The following is a 23,716-nucleotide window of genomic DNA, read 5'->3' on the forward strand; positions in this document are numbered from 1 at the left end:
TGTGCCCGGGATCCCGGGATGCAGGGATGATGTGTGCCTGGGATCCCGGGATGAAGGGATGATGTATGCCCGGGATCCCGGGATGCAGGGATGATGTGTGCCTGGGATGCAGGGATGTGTGCCCAGGATCCCGGGATGCGCAGATGATATGTGCCTGGGATGCAGGGATGATGTGTGCCCAGGATCCTGGGACGCAGGGATGATGTGTGCCTGGGATGCAGGGATGAAGGGATGATGTATGCCCGGGATCCCGGGATGCAGGGATGATGTGTGCCCGGGATGCAGGGATGTGTGCCCAGGATCCCGGGATGCGCAGATGATATGTGCCCGGGATGTTGGAATGAGGGAATGATCTGTACCTGGGATGCAGGGACAATGTGTGTCCGGGATCCCAGGTTGCAAGGATGATGTGTGCCCAGGATCCCGGGATGTGCAGATGATGTGTGCCTGGGATCCTGGGATGATATCTGCCTGGGATGTCAAGATGTGAGGAGAACATATACCCAGGATTTTGGGATGAGGGAATGATGTATGTCCAGGATGCAGGGACAATGTCTGCCAGGATCCTGGGATGATGTGTGTCCAGGATACAGGGATTCTGGGTGACATGTGCCTGGGATGCAGGGATCCTGGGTGACGTGTGCCCGGGATGCCAGGATGATGTCCCCGAGATGCAGGGATCCTGGGTGACATGTGCCCGGGATGCCAGGATGATGTCCCTGGGATGCAGGGATCCTGGGTGATGTGTGCCCAGGATGCCAGGACGATGTCCCCGGGATGCAGGGATCCTGGGTGACGTGTGCCCGGGATGCCAGGATGATGTCCCTGGGATGCAGGGATCCTGGGTGATGTGTGCCCAGGATGCCAGGACGATGTCCCCGGGATGCAGGGATCCTGGGTGATGTGTGCCCAGGATGCCAGGATGATGTCCCTGGGATGCAGGGATCCTGGGTGACGTGTGCCCGGGATGCCAGGATGATGTCCCTGGGATGCAGGGATCCTGGGTGACGTGTGCCCGGGATGCCAGGATGATGTCCCTGGGATGCAGGGCACCAGCCCCATGCTGTTAAGCTGAAGGAACCGCGTCCCCGCTGCCCCTTGGCACGAGCGCAGCAGCCCCTTGGCTGGGGGTCCCGGCCACTTGCCCCTGCCCAGTGGGACACCTCAGCTCCAGACCTGCACCCATGGGTGCCAGTGCTGGGTGGGGACCTCCAGGGAGAAGAAGCTGGGGGTAGGTGCAGAGCTCCCCACCTTCGGCGATGCGGTGTGGTGCCGGTGCCATGCGGTGCCATGCAGTGCTGTGCGGTGCCATGCGGTGCCGTGCAGTGCCATGCGGTGCTGTGCGGTGCCGTGCGGTGCCATGCGGTGCCATGCGGTGCCATGCGGTGCCACGCTCTCCAACTGCTCCGGTGCAGAGTCCTGCAGCCACCAGCCATGGGGCAGGCAGGGCTGGCCCCACTGCCCAGGGGGTCGCGGGTCCCCAGAGAGCCCTCAGGGGACAGGGACACCCTCCAGCACCGTGACCTGGCCAGGGGGACCACGGTGGGGTGTCCCCACAGACCCCCTCCTCACCCTGCACCATGTGGGAGCAGCGTGGCGATGCCGCCGTTCCAAAACCCGCTGGTTTGTGGCCAGAAAAGCAAAAAAAAAAAAAAAAAAAAAAAGAAAAAAAGAAAAGAAGTTAATATTTTTTTTTTTTTCCCTTTTCCGTAGTCGTCTCCGCGTCCAAACTTCCTGAGCGCGGCTCCGGCCCTCCCTCCGCTTCCGACGGCCGAGCCCACCGGCCAGCCAGCCCCGCGTGGGGGGCTCCCGCACCCCGACCCTGCGCCGCCGAGGCCCCCGGCCAGGTCAGTGCCACTGTCCCCAGCCTGGGGCACCCCGAGCGGTGGCGGTGCCTTTGGGGGGGTTGCCAGAGGGGATAGTCCCCAGTGCCATGGCAGGGAGCATGGGGACATCACACGTTCCCACAGCCAAGGCGAGGGGATGGGGGGGACACAGCAGATGGGGTGGGGGATGGTGCCGTGACACCTTGTGGTGACCCATTGCTGACCCTGACCTTGACCTTTGCCTCCCACCCCCCACCCCCACCCCACCCCTGTTCCTGGGGGTGCGCAGCCCCCCAAGGAAACGCGTCAGCCCTCGGGTTGTGCTGGAGGAAGTTCCAGGGCAGAGATAGTGGCTCTGGGGGGGGCCCAGCACCGTGTCCCCCCCCCGGGGTGGGGCAGGGCTGGTCCCTGGTGCCACCCCATGCTGGTGGTGTTGAGTCATAGCACCCCATCACTGGTGGGGGATGCTGCCCGCCCTGCCTGGGGGGTGCTTGGGGGCACCCATGGGTGGGGAGCACCAGCTCTTGGGGGGTCTCTTGCAGTGGTGACCTGGGCGGGGGGGGGGGGGGGCTCTTCCCCGCAGCTGCCCCCCCCAGCGATGAGCAGATGGGGCCCCCCGGCATGTTTTGATGTCTCCTCCGTTTTCCTGCCAGCATCTCCCAGGAATTGTCCACAGGAGCACTGGGACCCCCTGGCCCCCCACATTGCCGGAGTAGGGGATGGGGCCATGGGAAGGGGTGGGGAGGGGTCCCCCCTGGCTCTCCCCCCCCCCGTAGGGTTTAGGGGAGGGAATTCCGCCTGCTGATGAGCAATTAATTCCTCACTGCCGAAGGGAAATGGGGGAAACTCCCACTAAACATTTTTTCCACCCAAACCCAGCGGCTCTGGGATAAGAGGGGTCCCTCCTTTCCTTCCCCCACCCCCTGTTTGGTCCCAAACCACAACCCGAGCCATGGCAAAGAGAGGGATGGACCTGGGGGGCGGGTGGGCAGCACCTTTGGGGTGTCCCATGGCCGGAGCAGCATGGAAAGGGCCGTAAATCCAGCTGTGCCGACCAGGAAACCTCTGTTTCCTCCTGCCTCACGCGTCCCGGTAAACACGGCACCACAGGCTTGGGGGGCTCGTTGTTGCCCCATTCCCGGCCCCCAGGCTGGCAGTGATCCCAGAGCCGCCCTGGCAAAGCCGGACCCTCTCTGGGTTGAGCAAGAAGCCGACGGATCTGGGAAACGCAACTGGGAATAAACACGAAACGGGTTGAAATGGGGCCATGGGGCATCACGCCAGAGCTGGAGCCGCTGTGCCGAACTCCGCCCCGGCACCCCGCGTCCCCCCCCTCCGGCAGCATCCCACCCCGGGGTGGGATGCGGTGGGAAAAGTCATGGTGATGCCAGGATGTGGCCGTGGGGTTGTTCGGGATGCTGGGATGAGGCTATGTGGGGCCACCCAGGCTGGGGAGCGGCTGTGCCTCAGTTTCCCCTCGGCACGGGGCAGTGCTGGGGCGGGGGGGCAGCGGGGCCGGGGTGGGGGCTGTTCCTATGGATGGAGGAATGCGAAGGCAGCTCCGGGGGGAGCTGGATCCTGCGCCGGAGCTGGGGGCGGTGGGTGGGGAGCGGGAATGAGGCGAGGCAGAGGGCGAAGCCATCATCTTCCCCACGCAGGATGGTGCTGCGGGCCACGGTGCTGGCGGTGCAGGTCTGGCTCCTGGCCGCCCTCCGCCCCAGTGACCCCAACGTCTGCAGCTACTGGGAGAGGTAGGACTGGGGGGATTGGGGAGGGGGTGCTGGGGCCCCCCCCTGGCCAGGACCTACCGTCACCTCGTGTCCTCTCCTGCGGCAGCTTCACGGCGGCGGTGAAGGAGTCCTACACCAAACCCCACGTTGTGCCCCCCACCCAGCCCTGCCCGGGGTCCCCCCTGCCCTGCCTGCAGCAGAGGTGGGGAGCCCTGAGGGGCTGGGGGGACACCCATGGCGATGGGGGGTGTCTCACTGGGGGGTGACCCTATGGCTATGGGGGGGCTGGAAGGGGGGTGTCCCACTGGGGTGTCCCCATGGCTATGGGGGGATGTCCCGCTGTGGGGTGACCCTATGGCTATGGGGTGCTGGAAGGGGGGATGTCCCCATGGCTATGGGGGGATGTCCCGCTGTGGGGTGACCCTATGGCTATGGGGTGCTGGAAGGGGGGATGTCCCCATGGCTATGGGGGGATGTCCCGCTGTGGGGTGACCCTATGGCTATGGGGTGCTGGAAGGGGGGATGTCCCCATGGCTATGGGGGGATGTCCCGCTGTGGGGTGACCCTATGGCTATGAGGGGCTGGAATGGGGGTGTCCCGCTGTGGAGTGACCCTATGGCTATGGGGGGGCTGGAAGGGGGGTGTCCCCATGGCTATGGGGGGATGTCCCGCTGTGGGGTGACCCTATGGCTGTGGGGGGGCTGGAAGGGGGGTGTCCCCATGGCTATGGGGGGGTGTCCCACTGTGGGGTGACCCTATGGCTATGGGGGGGCTGGAAGGGGGGTGTCCCCATGGCTATGGGGGGGTGTCCCACTGTGGGGTGACCCTATGGCTATGGGGGGGCTGGAGGGGGTTGTCCCGCTTTGAGGTGTCCCCTTGGCCATGGGTGGGCTGGCGTGGGGCTGTCCCGCTGTGGGGTGTCCCCACGGCCCTGGGGGGCTGGCGTGGTGCTGTGCCCCCCATGACGGCGCCGGGGGGTGCAGGATCGCGTACCGCACCGAGTACCGCCAGGCCATCCGCACCGAGTACCGCCGGCGCTACCAGTGCTGCCTGGGCTACTACGAGAGCCGCGACGCCTGCGTCCGTGAGTGGAGCGAGTGGGGCGAGTGGGGGGTCCCGGGGGCCCGATCCTGGCTCAGCACCCCCCACCCGTGTCCTCCCAGCGCGCTGCACCCAGGAGTGCATCCACGGCCGGTGCGTAGCCCCCGACCTCTGCCAGTGCGAGCCAGGCTGGCGCGGCTCCGACTGCTCCAGCGGTGAGGAATGGGGGCCGGGGGGCTGGGGGGGGGGCGGGGGGACCCCCAGCTGGGGGGCAGGGAGGGGCAGCGTGTCTGCTGGGAGGGCTGGGCAGCCTGCGGTGGGGCCTGCTGGTGGGTCATCGGCGCTGGGATTGGGATCAGGGGGATGGGGTATGGATGGGGACAGGGAATGGTACTGGGATGGGACTGGGATGTGGATGGGACTGGGATGGGGATTGAGAATAGAATGGGGACAGGGAGTGGGATGGGAATGGGAGTGGGATGGGGATGGAATGTGGGTGAGACTGGGATGGGATACGTGTGGGATGGAGATGGGGATGGGATGGGGGTGGAGAATCAGATGGAGATGGGATTGGGATGGGATGGAATATGGATGGGACTGGGACAGGGATTGAGGATAGAATGGGGACAGGGAATGGGATGGGGATGGGAGTGGGATGGGGATGAAATGTGGATGAGACTGGGATGGGATGGGATACATGTGGGATGGAGATGGGGATGGGATGGGGGTGGAGAACTGGATGGGAAGGGATTGGGATGGGGATGGGATATGGATGGGACTGGGATGGCAATGGAGAATAGAATAGGGGCAGGGAATGGGATGGGGATGGGACTGGGATGGGATACGTATGGGATGGAGGTGGGGCTGGGATGGGGGTGGAGAATCAGATGGAGATGGGATTGGGATGGGGATGGGATATAGATGGGACTGGGATGGGGACTGAGAACAGAATGGGGACAGGGAGTGGGATGGGGATGGGATATGTGTGGGATGGAGATGGAGAGTTGGATGGAGATGGGATTGGGATGGGATGGGATATAGATGGGACTGGGATGGCAATGGAGAATAGAATAGGGGCAGGGAATGGGATGGGGGATGGGAATGGGATGGGGACAAGGAATGGGATGGAGATGGGATTGGGATGTGGGTCAGATATGGATGGGACTGGGAAAGGGGTTGAGAGTATAATGGGGACAGGGAATGAGATGGAGAATGGGCTGGGGACAGAGAATGGGCTGGGGATGGGATTGGGATGGGATGTGCATGGGGTGGAGATGGGAATGGGAATGACTGGGAGGGATTGGGATGGGGAGAGATTAGGATGGGACAGGTATGAGATGGGGATGGAAATGAGGATGGGATGGGAATGGGTCAGGATAGGGGTGGAGATCTGGATGGACATAAGATAGGGATGCAGGTAGGATGTGGATAGGATGGGGAGGAGATGGCGCTGGTATGGGCTGGACGGGGCTGGACTGGGCTGGGGACAAGGTGGGAATGGAGAAAGGATGAGGATGGGCTGGGGCTGGGATCAGGATGAAGACGGGCTGGGGCTGGATGGATGGGGCTGGTGGTCTCCCCCGTGCAGAGTGTGACCAGCAGTCATGGGGGCCGGGCTGCGGGCATCGCTGCGACTGCCACCACGGGGCCCCCTGCGACCCCCTGACGGGGGTCTGCTCCTGCCCCCCTGGCTTCGCCGACCCTCTGTGCCACCAGCCGTGTCCCCCCGGCACCTACGGCCAGGGCTGCCGCCTGCCCTGCCCCTGCCACCACCAAGCCCCCTGTAACACCTCCACCGGCGCCTGCCTCTGCCCCCCGGGGCTGGCCGGCCCCCTGTGAGTAGGGGCTCCTCACCCTGTGCCCCCCCCCCCAGCACCCCCCAGCTGGGGGTCCCACTCACCCCTTGCCCCCTGCTGCAGCTGTGAGGTGCCCTGCCCCGAAGGGACACCCTGTGACACCCCCTGCCCCTGCCAGAACGGGGGCATCTGCCACCCCCACGGCACCGGTGCCTGCGTCTGCCCCCATGGATGGATGGTAGGTTGGCTGCGACCCCCCCCCCCTCCCCCCGGGCCCCCAAACGCGGTGCCTGCCTCAGTTTCCCCTGCTGAGCCCGGTGCACCTTTGCAGGGGGAGATCTGCTCCGTGCCGTGCCCCCCTGGGCACTTCGGCCCCGGCTGCCAGGGCGAGTGTCGCTGCCATAACGGGGGCCACTGCGACCCCCGGGGGGGGCACTGCCAGTGTGCCCCCGGCTTCACCGGAGAGCAGTGAGAGAGGGCCAGGGGGCTGGGGGGGATTGGAGGGGCTGGGGGCCAGGGGGCTGGAGGGGGCTTGGGGGCACAGGGGGTGGGGGGTGCCGGGGGATGTGGGCTGGGTGTCACAGGGGGCTGCGGGGGGAGAGGGGTGGGGGTACGGTGCGATGGGGGGATTGGGGGCAGAGGGATGGGGGTGAATGGATGCACAGGGGGCTGAGGGGACAGGGGGCCGTGGGGCACATGGAGCTGGGGGGGCAGAGGGATGGGGGTACGATGGGATGGGGGATTGGGGGCACGGGGGGCTTGGGGGGCAGGCAGATGGGGGATAGGGGGGTTTGGTGGCACAGGGGACTGAGGGCTGGGGGTCAGGGGGCTGTGACACGTGGGGACAGGGCACTTGGGGCAAAGGGCAGATGGAGACCGGGGCACACGGGGACGAGGCACGTGGGGTCGGGGCCACTGAGCCCCCCCCTCCCGCTGGCACCAGGGCCCTGCAGGCAGGACCACCCCCGCTCCCCCCGCCTGGCATGCCATGAGCTGCACGGCCTCAGCCAGGGGCAGCAGTGGGGGCAGGGGGGGTGTCCGGGAGCCACCTCAGCTCCTGGGGGGCGGCTGTGTCCCCGCAGGTGCCGGGAGCGGTGCCCGGTGGGGCGCTACGGGCAGGACTGCCAGGAGAGCTGCGACTGTGCCAACGGGGGGCATTGCTTCCACGTGGACGGGGGCTGCCTGTGCCAGCCCGGCTTCCAGGGCAGCCGCTGCCAGGAGCGCCGCTGCCTGCCCGGCCTCTACGGCCTCCACTGCCAGAACCGCTGCCTCTGCCACCCACAGCACAGCCAGAGGTAGGGACAACCCCCCACCCCCCCCCCCGGCACCCCCAGCATCCTCGCCTGCCCACCTCGCCTACACCCAGCATCCTCACCCCCAGCATCCTCGCACTCCTCCAGCATCCTCGCACTCCTCCAGCATCCTCACCCCCCCCAGCATCCTCACCCCCACCAGCATCCTCACCCCCACCAGCATCCTCACCCCTCAGCATCCCCCCAACATTCTCACACCCCTAGCATCCTCACCCTCCCAGCATCCTAGCATCCCCCCAGCATCCTCACACCACCCCTTCCCCAGCATCCTCACACCCCCAGCATCCTCATGCCCACCACATCCTCGCATCCCCCCAGCATCCTCACACCTCCAACGTCCTCATGCCCCCCAGCGTCCATCCCCCCAGCATCCTCACCACCCCCCCCCCCCAGCATCCTTGCATCCCCGCAGCATCCTCCTCCCCCAGAAACCTCACACCTCCAGCATCCTCACCCCCCCCAGCATTCCCCCAGCATCCTCACACCCCCGGCGTCCTAGTGCCCCCCCAGCATCCTCACACCCCCAGCATCTTTGTGCCCCCCTCAGCATCCTCACACCCCCCAAGCATCCTCACTTGTCCCCCAAAATCCTCACCACCCCTCCAGTACCCTCACACCCCCAGCATCCTTGCTTGTCCCCCAGATTTCTCGCCCACCCAGCATCCGTGCCCCCCAGCATCCTCACACCCCCAGGATCCTCACCTGTTCCCCAAAATACTCACACCCCCCCCAGCATCCCCATGTCCCCCCGGCCTCCTCGCCTGTCCCCCAACATCCTCGCCTACCCACCAACATCCTTGTCCCCCCTCAGCCTCCTCACCAAGCAAGCTGGCCAGGTGGCTAGGAAGACCCCCACCCATTTGCAAAGCCCCTTCCCAGCACAGCCAGTGCCCCATACTGGGAGCACTGGTGTGCTGAGCGTTGCCCCCCCCAGCTGCCACCCCTTGCTGGGGGAGTGCATCTGCCACCCCGGCTGGGCTGGGCTCTTCTGCAACGAGAGTTGCCCCCCCGGCTCCTTCGGGGCCGGCTGCCTGCAGGCCTGCCTCTGCCTGCATGGGGGGGTCTGCGATGGGACCACCGGCCGCTGCCGCTGCCCCCCCCGGCTACACGGTGCGGGGGCATGGGGGGGCTGGGGCAGCGCGGGGAGCACAGGGGGTCCTGAGCATCCGTAGGGGGAGGGGGGTGGGGTGGCTGGGTGATCCTGGGGGCAAATGTTGGGGAGGGTCCTGGGGGGAGAATGAGGGGGTCTGGGTGCTTCTGGGGGGGAGCATGAGGGGGTCTGGGTGGTCCTGGGGGAGCATGGGGGGGGTCTGAGCATCCCAGGGTGGGGGGATGCATGGGCACGTGGGCATCCCTTGGGGGGGTGGTCATGGCCGTTCGGGCACCCCTGGGGGGCAGCTTGGGGTTCCCATGGAAGACGGGGGTTTGGGGTCACCCACTCTCCCTCCAAGCACCAGGAGACCAAGGGATGGATGGGGGGGTCCCCAGTCCTGGCTGGGGGTCCCAGCTGTCTGGAAGTCTTTTACCTCCCCCCCCCCCCCCCCCCTCCAGGATGAGCACTGCTCCTCCCTGTGCCCCCCCGACACCTTCGGGACAAACTGCTCGGGGCGCTGCTCCTGCCAGCACTCCCTTGCCTGCTCCCCCCTCGACGGCTCCTGCTTCTGCAAGGAAGGTGGGTGCACCCCAGGGTGGGTGGCGGGGGTCCCGTCTCCATTTCCATGCCCACCCCATGGAGTCTCCATCCCCACTGCCATGCCCACCCCATGGGGTCCCCATCCCCACCCCCCTGGCCAACCTGTGGGGTCCCTGCCCCCACCCCGTGGGGTCACCATCCCCACCCCCGTGCCCACCCTGTGGGGTCCCCATCCTCACCCCTGTGCTCACACCGTGGGGTCCCGGTCCCCGGTCCCGTGCCCACCCCATGGAGTCTCCATCCCCACCCCCTTGCCCAACCTGTGGGGTCTCTGCCCCCACCCCGTGAGGTCACCATCCCCATCCCCGTGCCCTCCCTGTGGGGTCCACGTCCCCACCCCCACCCCCATTCCCACCCTGTGGGGTCCCCATCCCCACTCCCGTGCCCACCCCATCCCACCCCCATGCCCACCCCGTAGGGTTCTCATCCCCACCCCTGTGCCCACCCCGTGGGGTCCCCATCCCCACCCCCTTGCCCACCCTGTGGGGTCCCTGTCCCCACCCCATGGGGTCCTCATCCCCCCCCCGTGCCCACCCCTCTGTCCCCCAGGCTGGCACGGATCCGACTGTTCCGTGCCGTGTCCCACCGGGACTTGGGGTGCCGGCTGCAACCGAAGCTGCGAGTGCGCCCAGGGGGCTACCTGTGACCCCCAGAGCGGCGCCTGCACTTGCCCCCCGGGCTGGCAGGGTCCCCGCTGCCTGCAGCCCTGCCTGGTGAGTCCTACCTGCTGTCCACACAGGGAGTCGGTGCCACCAGCCCCCCGCTGACCCCCCTGTCCTGTCCCCGTCCCCCAGAATGGGACATTCGGGGTGGGCTGCCGGCAGCGATGCGACTGCGCCTACGCCGACGGCTGCGATGCGGTGACCGGAGAGTGCCGCTGCCTGCCCGGCTGGACAGGTAAGGGGGGTCTGGGGTGGGAGGACCCCCCCGCCATGCCCCTGGCCTTCATCCCTCATCCTCCTGGCAGGGCCGCAGTGCAAGCAGCGCTGTCCCCACGGCTCCTGGGGTGATGGGTGCCGCATGCCCTGCGCCTGCCGCAACGGGGCCGCCTGCTCGCCCCAGGATGGATCCTGCACCTGCCCCCCAGGGTACCGCGGGCCCACCTGCCAGCGCCGTGAGTGCCCCCCTTCCCCCCAAAATTGCTACGGGTTGGGCCCGACGCCCACCCGGTGACCCCTGGGCTGAGACCGGCCGCGCTCGTGTCACCCCAGCCTGCCCAGCTGGGCGCTACGGCAAACGCTGCGCCCTGAGCTGCTCCTGCGCCCACGGCTCCTGCCACCCCGCCAACGGCTCCTGCCTCTGCGCCCCCGGCTGGCACGGCCCCCGCTGCGACCAGCGTGAGTGGGGGGCAGGGGGGGCAGGGGGGGCAGGGGGGGCAGTGGGGAGTGCAGCTGAGCCCAGCCCCACCAGCCAGCACCCCCGGCTTCTGGGGGGCAGCGGGGGCACCTGCCTGGCACTGCAGTGGAGCTGTATGGGCCCAGTATGGAGCTGTATGGTTCCAGTATGGAGCTGTGTGGTCCTAGAATGGAGCTGTATGGGCCCAGTATGGAGCTATATTGGCCCGGTATGGAGATGTATGGGCCCAGTATGGAGCTCTATGGGCTCAGTATGGAGCCGTATTGGTCCTGTATGGAGCCGTATGGGCCCAGTATGGAGCTCTATGGATCCGGTATGGAGCTGTATGGGCCCAGTATGGAGCTGTATGGGTCCAGTATGGAGCTGTATGGGCTCGGTATGGAGCTGTATGGTTCCAGTATGGAGCTCTATGGTTCCGCTATGGAGCTGTATGGGTCCAGTATGGAGCTGTATGGGCCCAGTATGGAGCTCTATGGTTCCGGTATGGAGCTGTATGGTTCCAGTGTGGAGCTATATGGGCCCAGTGTGGAGCTCTATGGTCCCAGTATGGAGCTATATGGTCCCAGTATGGAGCTACATGGTCCCGGTATGGGGCTATATCGTCCCAGTATGGGGCTATAGGGTGCTGGGCAGTATGGCTGTGGCTCCCTACCCCCTGTGCCCCCAGCCTGCCCCCCCGGGACCTTCGGGCTGCAGTGTGACCAGCTCTGCCGCTGCCCCCACAACGCCACCTGCCACCCCGCCAGTGGGACGTGCCCCTGCGCCCCGGGCAGGATCGGGCCCCACTGCGATGCTGGTGAGTGGGTGCAGAGCCTGGGGCCCCCCCGGGGGTCCCTGCCCCACCCTAAGGACCGTCACCCCCCCACCCTATAGGCACCCCCGAGCAGCCCTACACCATCGTGCCCGCCCCGCCGGCAGCCTACAGCTCCCTGGGGCTGGTGCTCAGCCTGGTGGCCCTGGTGGCCTTGCTGGTGGCCGTGGTGGCCGTGGTGCTGTGCTACCATCACCGGCGGAAGGGGAAGGCCAGCCGGCACCTGGCCGTGGCGTACACGGCGGGCCCGACCGACACCTCCGACTACGTGGTGCCAGGTGAGCCCGGTGGCCCGGCTGCGGCCGCGGTGGCCCCGCTGCACTGAGCTAATGCCTGTCCCCCCAGACGTGCCACCGAGCCACCACGCACACTACTACTCCAACCCCAGCTACCACACGCTGTCCCAGTGCACGCTGCCACCCCCCGGCTCCAGCGCCCAGGACAGAGCCAGCTCCCTCAAGGTACGACGTGGCGCCAGGCAGCGTGCCGCCGTGGTGCACCATGTGCCGCCGTGGTGCATGATGTGCCACAGTGGTGCATGACACACTGTGGCGGTGCACCATGTGCTGTGGTGGTGCACCATGTGCCGCCGTGGTGCATGACGAGCCGTGGTGGTGCATGATGTGCCACAGTGGTGCACGACACACCATGGTGGTGCACAATGTGCCATGGTGGTGCACAACACACCGTGGGTTTGCATGATGTGCCGTGGTGGTGCATGACATGCTGTGGTGGTGCATGACACGCTGTGGTAGTGCATGATGTGCTGTGGTGGTGCATGATGTGCCACGGTGGTGCACAATGTGCCGTGGTGGTGCATGATGTGCCACCGTGGTGCATAATGTGCCGTGGTGGTGCACAACACACTGTGGTGGTGCATGATGTGCCGTAGTGGTGCACAACGCGCTGTGGTGGTGCACAGTGCGCCGTGGGTTTGCACGGGACAGTGTGGTGTTGCATGGTGCAGCACAGTGTGGCATGATGCAGCACGGTGTTGCACGGTGCACTGTGGTTTTGCACAGCACACTGTGGTGCTGCACGGTGCGCTGTGGTTTTGCACAGTGCATTGCGGTGTTACATGGTGCAGCACGGTGCTGTATGGCACAGCATGATGCTGCACAGTGCAGCAAGTGTTGCACGGTGCATTATGGTGGTCGATAGTGCCGTGTGGTGTTGCACAGTGCACAATGGTATTGCATTGTGCAGCATGGTGTTACATGGTGCATTGCGGTGTTACATGGTGCAGCACGGTGTTGCACAGTGCACTATGGCGCTGCACAGTGCGCTGTGGTGTTACATGGTGCAGTATCATGTACCATGGTGCACCACGGTGTTGCACGGCGCACTGTGGTGCTCCATGGTGCAGCGTGGTGGTGTATGGTGCACCATGGCGCACCACGGTGTGGCACAGCACCCCTGCCAGGAGCCTTGTGGCCCACCCACCCCCTGTTGGGGCTGCAGGCGCCCAGCACCCCGCTCTTCCCCGGCGCTGAGAGACCCCATGGCCCCGAAGGACACGTCACGCTGCCCCCCGGCTGGAAGCACCTGGGGGCACCGGCCCTGGGCCCCAGGGGTAAGGGGCGGGGGGGGCAGCACCCAGGGGACCTGGAGAGGAGTGGGTGCCTGGTTCCCCCCAGCTCAGGACCTGCCAGGACGGTTCTGGGCTGGGTTGGGAGTGAGGATGGAGCTGGGGGGGACCCCCAAAACCTGCTCTGTTGCAGGGGGGCAGCTGGACCGGAGCTACAGCTACAGCTGCAGCCTGGGGAAGCAGGAGGGCAAAGGTATGGGGGGGTGGTGCGGAGGATGGGATGGGGATGGGATGGGAAAAGGATGGGGATGGGATTGGGATGGAGAAGGGACTGGGCTGAGATGGGGAAGGGATGGGGATGGGATGGGATGGGATGGGGTGGGGTGGGATGGGATGGGGTGGGATGGGAAAAGGATGGGATGGGATGGGATGGGGATGGGACAAGGCTAGGATAGGGCTGGGATGGGACATGACTGGGATGGCGATGGGACACAGCTATAGGGCTGGGACAGGGCTGGGATAGGGATGGAAAATGGCTGGGATGGGTGTGGGATGGGAATGGGACAGGGCTGGGACACGGGCAGGATGGGACAGGGATGGGATGTGGCTGGGATGGGGATGGAAGGGGATGGGACGGGGATGGGATAAGGATGGGGCACGGCCGGGAAGGGGATGTGATGGGGATGGGACACAGCTGGGATGGGGATGGGATGGGGATGGGATGGGGATGGGACACGGCTGGGATGGGACACGGCTGGGATGGGGATGGGACACAGTTGGGATGGGGATGGGATAAGGATGGCACACAGTTGGGATGGGGATGGGATGGGGATGGGACACGGCTGGGATGGGATGGGGATGGGACATGGCTGGGGTGGATGGGGATGGGATGGGGATGGGACACAGTTGGGATGGGGATGGGATGGGGATGGGACACGGCTGGGATGGGATGGGGATGGGACATGGCTGGGGTGGATGGGGATGGGATGGGGATGGGACACAGTTGGGATGGGGATGGGATGGGGATGGGACACGGCTGGGATGGGATGGGGATGGGACATGGCTGGGGTGGATGGGGATGGGATGGGGATGGGACACAGTTGGGATGGGGATGGGACACGGCTGGGATGGGGATGGGATGGGGATGGGACAGGGATGGGATGGGGATGGGACACGGCTGGGATGGGGATGGGATGGGGATGGGATGGGGATGGGATGGGGATGGGGATGGAATGGGGATGGGATGGGGATGGGATGGGATGGGGATGGGATGGGGATGGGACAGGGATGGGATGGGGATGGGATGGGGATGGGATGGGGATGGGATGGGGATGGGATGGGGATGGGACACAGTTGGGATGGGGATGGGATGGGGATGGGATGGGGATGGGATGGGGATGGGACACAGTTGGGATGGGGATGGGATGGGGATGGGATGGGGATGGGATGGGGATGGGACACAGTTGGGATGGGGATGGGATGGGGATAGGATGGGGATGGGATGGGATGGGACAGGAAGGGGCTGGGGCTGGCACTAGCCTGGGACACAGCTGGACACAGCTGCCCCCCCTCCCCATGCTCCCTGGCATGGGGAGCCCCCCAACTACTTCTCCCCCAGCCCACCCCTCGGAGGGGCTGGGGGCCAGCGCCAGCTCCCTGGCCAGCGAGAACCCCTACGCCACCATCAAGGAGCTGCCCCCCCCCCACCGCCAGGACCCCCGAGGGCAGCTACATGGAGATGAAATCCCCGGTGCGGAGGGAGATGTCCTACGCCGAGATCGGGGACCTGGAGGAGCCACCCCAGGAGGGTACGGCTGGGGGGTCCCCAGGGCCCCATGAGCCCGGGGGGGGACACGGCCCTGGTGAGGGGGGCTGCATGGACCTGGCGGGGACAGGGACCCAGTGATGGGGGATGTGTGGTCTGGGGGGGACAGGGACCCAGCGACAGGGGCTGTGTGGCTGGGGGGGGACACGGCCCTGGTGAGGGGGGCTGCATGGCCCTGGGGGGGGGACAGAGACCCAGTGACAGGGGCTGCATGGCTGGGGGGGGGGCACGGCCCTGGTGAGGGGGGGCTGCATGGCCCTGGGGGGGGGGGCAGGGACCCAGTGACAGGGGCTGCATGGCTGGGGGGGGGGCATGGCCCTGGTGAGGGGGGCTGCATGGCCCTGGGGGGGGGACAGGGACCCAGTGACAGGGGCTGTGTGGCCCTGGGGGGGGGGGCCAGCCCCTTGCATCTCCTTGTCCCTGCAGAGAGCTGCCCCGAGGGGGCCGAAGGCGTCACCCCCGCCGCCCCCCCCAGCCATTACGACTCCCCCAAGAACAGCCACGTCCCCAGCCACTACGACGTGCCCCCCACCCGCCACTACCCCCCGTCCCCGCCGCTGCGCAGGAAGGACCGCTGAGGGGGGTGGGGGGGGGGGGCAGGGGCTGGGGGGGTCCCTGGGGCTGTCCCTGTCCTCGGGGGGGTCGGGGGGGGGGGCAGGGGCTGAATAAAGGGGTGCGGTGTGAGCCGGGCTGCCTGCGCCTCTGTGCTGGGGGGGATCCGCAGGGCTGGGGGGGCTGGGGGAACTGGGGGGGTCCAGCGATGGGCCCAGTAAGGGCCAGTGGTGGCTGTGGTTACGTCCCAGTCCTGAGCCCAGTAATGGTCCATGGTGGGCCCAGTAAAGGCCCAGTAAATAGTGCGCTCCTGTGATGGCACCAGTAAGGGCCCACTGGCCCCAGTAAGCGCCCAAGTGATGGCACCAGTAAGAGCCCAGTGGTGGCACCAGTAAGGACCCAGTGCCGGCACCAGTAAGGGACCAAGTGATGGTCCCAGTATAAGCCTAGTGGCAGCCCCAGTAAAGGGCTCAGTGGTGGCCCCAGTAAGGTCCCAGTGACTGCCCCAGTAAGGACTCACTGGCCCCAGGAAGCACCCAAGTGATGGCACCAGTAAGGGCTCAGTGATGGCACCAGTAAGAACCCGGTGCCAGCACCAGTAAGGGCCCAAGTGATGGCCCCAGTATGAGCCTAGTGGCAGCCCCAGTAAGGGCTCAGTGGTGGCCCCAGTAAGGGCCCAGTGACTGCCCCAGCAAGGGCTTAAATGGTGGCACCAGTAAGGGCCCAAGTGGCAGCCCCAGTAAGGGCCCAAGTGATGGCACCAGTAGGGGCCCAAGTGGCGGCCCCAGTAAAAACCCAGAGGTGGCCCCAGTAAGGGCTCAGTGGTGGCCCCAGTAAGGGCCCAGTGACGGCCCAGTGCTCCCAGTGCCGCTGCCCTGTGCGTACCCGCTCCAGCCACAGGGTGGCCATGGGGGCGGCCCCGCCCCTCCCGGAGACTCCGCCCCCCGGAGACCTCGCCCCTCCCGGAAACCCCGCCCCCCCGCGGCCCCGCCCCGCGCACGCGCCGCAGCCCCCCCGAGGCCCCGCCCCTGGCGCTGCCCGGTGGGGAGGGGCGGAGCGGCGGAGGCAGGTCACGGCCCACGCGTGGGACACCCCCCCCCCCCCCAGGCATGGGACCCCCCAGGGAGGCTGCGTAGGGACCCCCATGGCCCCCACCCCCCTCCCAACCTGGGACCCCCCCCCAAAGGAGACCGCAGAGGGACCCCCATGGCCCCCCTCCAGGCATGGCCCCCCCCCGGGGGGGCTGCGTAGGGACCCCCATGGGCCCCCCCCCTAACAGCCCCTGAAGACCCCAGGCATGAACCCCCCCACCCCCAAAAGGGAGGCTCCTATAGAGACCCCCATGGGGGCTACCCAACTCGGGGACCCTCCATCACCCCGGGGAGACCACCCTAGGGACCCCCGGAGGGCCCCAGCCCCAGCACCCCCCGTGACCTCCATAGGGACCCCCTCCAGAGACTCCCCTAGAGACCCCCCCATAGTGCCCCCTGCCCTGGGACCACCCTCCCCCCCATAGGGATCCCTGTAGGCCCCCAGCCCTGGGACCCCCCCCCCCCACTCACATAGGGATCCCTGTAGGCCCCCCAGCCCTGGGACCCCCCCCCCACTCACATAGGGATCCCTGTAGGCCCCCAGCCCTGGGACCCCCCCCCCGCATGGATCCCTGTAGGCCCCCAGCCCTGGGACCCTGCCCCCCCACATAGGGATCCCTGTAGGGCCCCAGCCCTGGGACCCCCCCCCCGCATGGATCCCTGTAGGCCCCCCAGCCCTGGGACCCCCCCCCACTCACATAGGGATCCCTGTAGGCCCCCAGCCCTGGGACCCCCCCCCCCCCACTCACATAGGGGATCCCTGTAGGCCCCCAGCCCTGGGGACCCCCCCCCCGCATGGATCCCTGTAGGCCCCCAGCCCTGGGACCCCCCCCCCCACATAGGGATCCCTGTAGGGCCCCAGCCCTGGGACCCCCCCCCCGCATGGATCCCTGTAGGCCCCCCAGCCCTGGGACCCCCCCCCCCCACTCACATAGGGATCCCTGTAGGCCCCCCAGCCCTGGGACCCCCCCCACATAGGGATCCCTGTAGGCCCCCCAGCCCTGGGACCCCCCCCCCCCCCACATAGGGATCCCTGTAGGCCCCCAGCCCTGGGACCCCCCCCCCACTCACATAGGGATCCCTGTAGGCCCCCAGCCCTGGGACCCCCCCCCACATAGGGATCCCTGTAGGCCCCCAGCCCTGGGGACCCCCCCCCCCCCACATAGGGATCCCTGTAGGCCCCCAGCCCTGGGACCCCCCCCCACTCACATAGGGATCCCTGTAGGCCCCCAGCCCTGGGACCCCCCCCCCCACTCACATAGGGATCCCCTGTAGGCCCCCAGCCCTGGGACCCCCCCCCCCACATAGGGATCCCTGTAGGCCCCCCAGCCCTGGGACCCCCTCCCCACTCACATAGGGATCCCTGTAGGCCCCCCAGCCCTGGACCCCCCCCCCCACTCACATAGGGATCCCTGTAGGCCCCCAGCCCTGGGACCCCCCCCCCGCATGGATCCCTGTAGGCCCCCAGCCCTGGGACCCCCCCCCCACATAGGGATCCCTGTAGGGCCCCCAGCCCTGGGACCCCCCCCCCGCATGGATCCCTGTAGGCCCCCCAGCCCTGGGACCCCCCCCCCAGCCCCCCACTCACGCATAGGGATCCCTGTAGGGCCCCCAGCCCTGGGACCCCCCCCCCCCACTCACATAGGGATCCCTGTAGGGCCCCAGCCCTGGGACCCCCCCCCCCACTCACATAGGGATCCCTGTAGGCCCCAGCCCTGGGACCCCCCCCCCCCCCACATAGGGATCCCTGTAGGCCCCCCAGCCCTGGGACCCCCCCCCCACTCACATAGGGATCCCTGTAGGCCCCCAGCCCTGGGACCCCCCCCCCCCGCATGGATCCCTGTAGGCCCCCAGCCCTGGGACCCCCCCCCCACATAGGGATCCCTGTAGGGGCCCCAGCCCTGGGACCCCCCCCCCCGCATGGATCCCTGTAGGCCCCCAGCCCTGGGACCCCCCCCCCCACTCACATAGGGATCCCTGTAGGCCCCCCAGCCCTGGGACCCCCCCCCCCCCACTCACATAGGGATCCCTGTAGGGCCCCAGCCCTGGGGACCCCCCCCCACATAGGGATCCCTGTAGGGCCCCCAGCCCTGGGACGCCCCCCCCGCATGGATCCCTGTAGGCCCCCCAGCCCTGGGACCCCCCCCCCCCACTCACATAGGGATCCCTGTAGGGCCCCCAGCCCTGGGACCCCCCCCCCACATAGGGATCCCTGTAGGGCCCCCAGCCCTGGGACGCCCCCCCCCCCCCCCATAACTGGATTCCCATAGAACCCCCAGCCCTCGGGGACCACCATAGGGCCCTGGGTCCCCCCCTGCACACATAGGGACCCCCTGGCCCAGGGCTGTGGGTGCTGGGGGTGCTGGGGGGCGCTGAGCCCCCCCCGGTGCCCCCCAGCTGAGGGCCATGAGGCGGCGGGGGGGAGCGGGCACCCCGGGGAGAAGGCGGCTGCGGAGGAGACGAAGAGCCCGGGGAGGAAGGCTGAGCAGGGCGCAGGTGAGCTCCCAGCCCTCGCAGGGGGTGTGGGGGGGATCTGGGGGTCCCCATCATGCCCCCCCTTCCCCCCCCCCCCCCCAGAGGAGTACTGCTGCAGCGGGATCCTGGAGCAGGATTTCCCCGAGCTCTGCACCCGCGCTGGCATGGCCACCGTCCCCAAAGTCACCCTCCGGCCGTCCCCCAGCTTCCCTGCGGATGGTGAGTGGGGGCTGGGGGGGGGGGGAGTAGGGGGCTGCTGGCAGCACCCCCCCGACCCTCCCCTCGTCCCCTGTCCTACAGAGGAGCCCACCGAGCCCACGCTGGTGGGGGGTCCTCGCCCGCATCGAGCGCAAGTACAGCTACTTCCAGCCCTGCATCCAGGTGGAGAGGGAGCCCCAGGACCCCCGGAGCACCCGCGCCGTCTTCCTGCGAGGTGGGGTCCTGGGGACCCCCAGCGTCCCCCCCCGACACCCAGGGATGAGGAGCCTGAAATGAGCCTATGGGAGGCCACATTTGGGGGTTCTCCCCCCCCACCCCAGTCCCATCACGCGACCTTGACCTCCGCGTCTCCGGCAGGCTGGAAGATGGAGGAGCCCATGCTAGGGGTCCTGAGCCAGTGCCTGCCCACCCTGGCCGGCTTGCAGGCAGTGCAGTGAGTGCAGGCAGGGCTGGGGGGCACGGGCAGAGCCGGGGGGGGGGCCGCAGGGTGCCCCCCGAAACACCAACACATCCCCTGGCCTGATGCTTCGTCCCCCGCAGCCTCTGGAAGGTCGGGCTGTCGGAGCGGCTGCTGCCGGTGCTGGTGGCACTGCTGGCACGCTGTCCTCGCCTGCGGTACGTGCTCCTAATTACCGCTAATTGAGGAACCGGGGGGGTGCCAGGGAGGATGGGGGAATACCAGCGGGGGGGGGGTGTTTGCTCCGCAGGACCCTCAGCCTGGAGGGGAACCCCCTGCCCACACCGGCCTTCCACACGCTGATGGGGAGCAACAGCCCGGTGAGTGGGATCGAGCCGCGTTCATCCCTCTGCCCGCTCCACCGAGCCCCCCCGGGACCCCCCAGCGGGTCCGTGGCCTGCTGGGGGACCCCCCCCCCAGTGCAGGCAGCCCAGCCCAGCGCATCCCGCAGGCTGGTTCACCTCTCCCTGCGCAACAACCGCATCGGGGACGAGGATGCTCGGCTCATCGGGAAGGGTCTTTCCACGCTGAGCCCCTCCGGCCGCAGCCTGGCCTCACTCATCCTCAGCTTCAACCGCATTTCGGACCTGGGGGCTGCCTACATCGCCAGGGTGGGTGTTGGGGGGCTGCCTACATCGCCAGGGTGGGTGTTGGGGGCTGCCTGGGGGCCCAGCACCCTGCAGCCCAGCACCCATCCCCTCTCTCCGCTGCCCCACAGGGCTTGCGTTTGAACCGCTCCCCTCCTCTTCTTGTCCCCTGGAGAACAACGACATCGGTGACGTGGGGGCCACCAGGCTGGCCGAGGTGGGTTGCCCCCCACGTCCTGGGCAGGGGGGTGGGCGGCTGGGGGGGGTGGGACCCTGCCCCGAGTGCGACCCCGCTGCCTGCCAGGTCCTGGCACCCTTCGCGCTGATGCACGACGAGGTGGTGGAGCGGAGGCGGCTGCTCCTGGCAGAGGCGCTGGGACAGTCCCTGCACGGTGAGACACCCCCCCCGCCCCCCCCCCCCCCCCCCCCCCCCCCGTTTTGAAGGGGGGCACGTTCCCTCCCCACCCCTGGGAAAGGTCGGAGGCTCCCAGGGGGCTGCCAGCACCCTGAGCCCCCCTCTGTCCCCCAGACCCCAAAAGAGACCAAGGGCCAGAGTGAGGATCCTTCCAGCGCAGCCCCTGACAAGCTGCCCTGGGCCAAGCACGGCAAACCCCCCCCCAAAAAAAAGGTGAGGAGGTGGGCGGCTGATACGGGGGTCGAGGCGGGCGGAGGGAAGGCCCAGCAGGCGGCTGCCGCGTACCCCCAGGCTGCCTGGCTTTGGGGGTGCCCGAGGGTGTGCCTCAGTTACCCCTCCAGCTTTGCGGTACGTGGGGAGGGGGTCGGCAGGGGGTCCACAGCTGCTCACCCCCGTTGCAGGAGCTGCTGCAGAAGGAGGAGGGCAGGCAGCGCAAGAAGTGTGAGTGAGGGTCCGACGGGCTGGGGGGGCACGGGGGGGGGCTGTGCCTGGCTCAGCTCCCTCCCTGCTCTCCCCCCCCCCCCGGCAGCACCGGAGCCAAGAGCTGCCCGCCGGCAGAGATCCAAAACCACGCTGCCAGGAGAAGCCGAACCTGGAGGTTTGGGGGCACCGGCGGGATGGGGTGGGGAGGGGGGGGCCTGACCCTGGGGTCCCACAGTCCCTCGGGGACCCCCCTGTGTCCCAGAACGCCAGATCCGGCCGAGCTGCCTCACCCGCTGCTGGCAGAGGCCAGGGAGCACCAGGGCAGCGTCATCCTGCCGGGGAACCGGGCGCTCCTCAACCTCAACCTGGCCTGTGAGTGAGGGGGGGGGACCCCTTCATCCCTCCCCTGGCCCCCCACACCTTTTCCCTGACCCCCGTGTCCCTCCGCAGACAACCATGTCACCGAGCGGGGACTCGGCGCCTTCCTGGCAGCGCTGGAGGAGCAGCAGCGGGAGAAGAAACCAAAGGTGCCGGGGCAGGAGGGGGCTGCTGTGCCTCTCCCTGGAGGGTGAGCCGGGTGGGGCCGTGGGGCTGGCACTGCTGTGGGGCTGGCATCACCAATGGGCATGTGGTGGGGGGCATCGCCGTGGGGCTGGCATCACCCATGGGCACACGGTGAGGCATCGCCGTGGGGCTGGCTTCACCATAGGGCTGGCATCACCAACAGGCACATGGTGAGGGCATCACCGTCGGGCTGGCACCCGCCATGGGGCATGTGGTGCGGTATCACCGTGGGGCTGGCATTGCCAGCTGGCACGTGGTGGGGCATACCATGGGGCTGGCTTCACCACGGGGCTGGCATCGCCATGGGGCTGGCATATGCCAACAGGCACCTGGTGGGGCATCGCCATGGGGCTAGCATCGCCAACGGGCATGTGGAGGGGCATCACCATGGGGGCTGGCTTTACCATGGGGCTGGCATGGCCATGGGGCTGGCATTGCCAACGGCCACGTGGTGGGGCATCGCCACAGGGCTGGTGTCACCGAGCACCTGGTGGGGCATCGCCATGGGGCACATGGTGGGGCATCGCCACGTGGCTGGCATCGCCATGGGGCACATGGTGGGGCATCGCCGTGGGGCTGGCATCACCAATGGGGCTGGCATTGCCGTGGGGCACATGGTGGGGGCATCGCCATGGGGCTGGTGTCACCAACGAGCACCTGGTGGGGCATCGCCATGGGGCTGGCATCGCCAATGGGCATGTGGTGGGGCATCACCATGGGGCTGGCTTTACCATGGGGCTGGCATGGCCATGGGGCTGGCATTGCCAACGGCCACATGGTGGGGCATCGCCACAGGGCTGGTGTCACCGAGCACCTGGTGGGGCATCGCCATGGGGCTGGGCATCGCCGTGGGGCACATGGTGGGGGCATCGCCACGTGGCTGGCATCGCCGTGGGGCACATGGTGGGGCATCGCCATGGGGCTGGCATCACCAATGGGGCTGGCATTGCCGTGGGGGCACATGGTGGGGCATCGCCATGGGGCTGGTGTCACCAACGAGCACCTGGTGGGGCATTCGCCATGGGGCTGGCTTCACCACGGGGCTGGCATCGCCGTGGGGCACAGCCTGACGCCCCACTCCCCCCGCAGAAGAACCGCATCCCTCCCGCCAGCCCGGCCTTGGCGCGGCTGCAGGAGCTGCTGCCACCGCAGCACCTGTGGCCCGGAGCGCGGGGGCCGTGAGGAGGAGGAGGAGGAGGAGGAAGCACCGGGCACCTAGCCGGTCCCCAGCGGCACCCAAAAGGCCACCTCGAGTCTTGCCTTTTCTATTTAAAAAATAAAATAAAATAAAATAAAATAAAATCCAAATCTTTACCGTGGCAAGGAAGAAAATAAACCAGATTCTACAGCGTCCAACAGCAACCGGTCAGTCTTGGCTCTATGTATATATAATATATAATATCGGACACCCCAGCGCTGGCGGCCGCGACCCCTGGGGGGGAGGGGGGGGAGGAGGGAGGGGGGGGGGAGCAGGGGTGGGATGCACCCCAGCCCCCACCCCAGCCCCCCCCCTCGGGTCACCGATTGTCACCCGGCGGCGAGCCCGGTGCTCGGGGGCGCCCTGGCTGCCCCCCGGGCGTGGGCTGGGGGGGCGGCGGTGGTTATTTACAGGAGGGGGGGGCACGTACGTACATATTTATAGGCAGCGGGGAGGGGGCCGCAGCACGGAGAGGAACAGAACAAAGTGCATTTATACAGACTAGATCCAGCTCTCGCGGCCGGGGGAGGGGGCACGGTTGGGGGGGGGGTGGGGGGGGGGGGGGGGAGGGGGGGGCGGGGAGCGCCGAGCCGGGGCTGCCATGCGAAGGGGTGAGGGGGGGTCCCGGCTGCCGACCCCGCTGGATTGTGCTCCCTCCTTCCAGACAAAGCCCCTGGGCGGTCTGGGGGGAGGCTCCCGCGGCAGGGGGTGGGGGGCACGGGGGGGGCTCTCGGGCAGCTCCCCGGCTTTGAGCGACTCTGGGGGGGGGGAAGAGACACCCCCCCACCCCCACCCCCACCCCCCTCGCCACTGTGG

General features: G+C 67.9%; 2 protein-coding genes across 2 annotated transcripts; both read left to right on the top strand.

Moving 5' to 3' along the window:
* Window positions 1–1,731: 1,731 nt before the first annotated feature.
* PEAR1 (platelet endothelial aggregation receptor 1) lies at window positions 1,732–15,544 on the top strand. The gene is given in 24 exon segments (XM_055697198.1): window positions 1,732–1,847; window positions 3,485–3,577; window positions 3,663–3,758; window positions 4,540–4,640; window positions 4,720–4,812; window positions 6,186–6,432; window positions 6,517–6,631; window positions 6,725–6,861; window positions 7,476–7,688; window positions 8,641–8,800; window positions 8,802–8,816; window positions 9,258–9,378; window positions 9,949–10,112; window positions 10,194–10,296; window positions 10,367–10,513; window positions 10,611–10,736; window positions 11,423–11,551; window positions 11,629–11,844; window positions 11,912–12,027; window positions 13,028–13,139; window positions 13,288–13,347; window positions 14,713–14,789; window positions 14,791–14,902; window positions 15,346–15,544. Coding segments are annotated over 23 exon segments (2,904 nt in total). The 5' UTR covers window positions 1,732–1,847; window position 3,485; the 3' UTR covers window positions 15,498–15,544.
* A 3,126-nt stretch (window positions 15,545–18,670) lies between these two features.
* LRRC71 (leucine rich repeat containing 71) lies at window positions 18,671–23,064 on the top strand. The gene is given in 15 exon segments (XM_055697215.1): window positions 18,671–18,680; window positions 18,960–19,058; window positions 19,140–19,282; window positions 19,386–19,470; window positions 19,614–19,689; window positions 19,797–19,871; window positions 19,964–20,324; window positions 20,387–20,452; window positions 20,455–20,517; window positions 20,605–20,692; window positions 20,777–20,928; window positions 21,117–21,160; window positions 21,245–21,510; window positions 21,589–21,703; window positions 22,790–23,064. Coding segments are annotated over 15 exon segments (1,836 nt in total). The 3' UTR covers window positions 22,983–23,064.
* The last annotated feature ends 652 nt before the right edge of the window (window positions 23,065–23,716 follow it).

This window comes from Falco cherrug, chromosome 19 (assembly GCF_023634085.1).
Source record: "Falco cherrug isolate bFalChe1 chromosome 19, bFalChe1.pri, whole genome shotgun sequence".
Lineage (NCBI taxonomy): Eukaryota > Metazoa > Chordata > Aves > Falconiformes > Falconidae > Falco > Falco cherrug.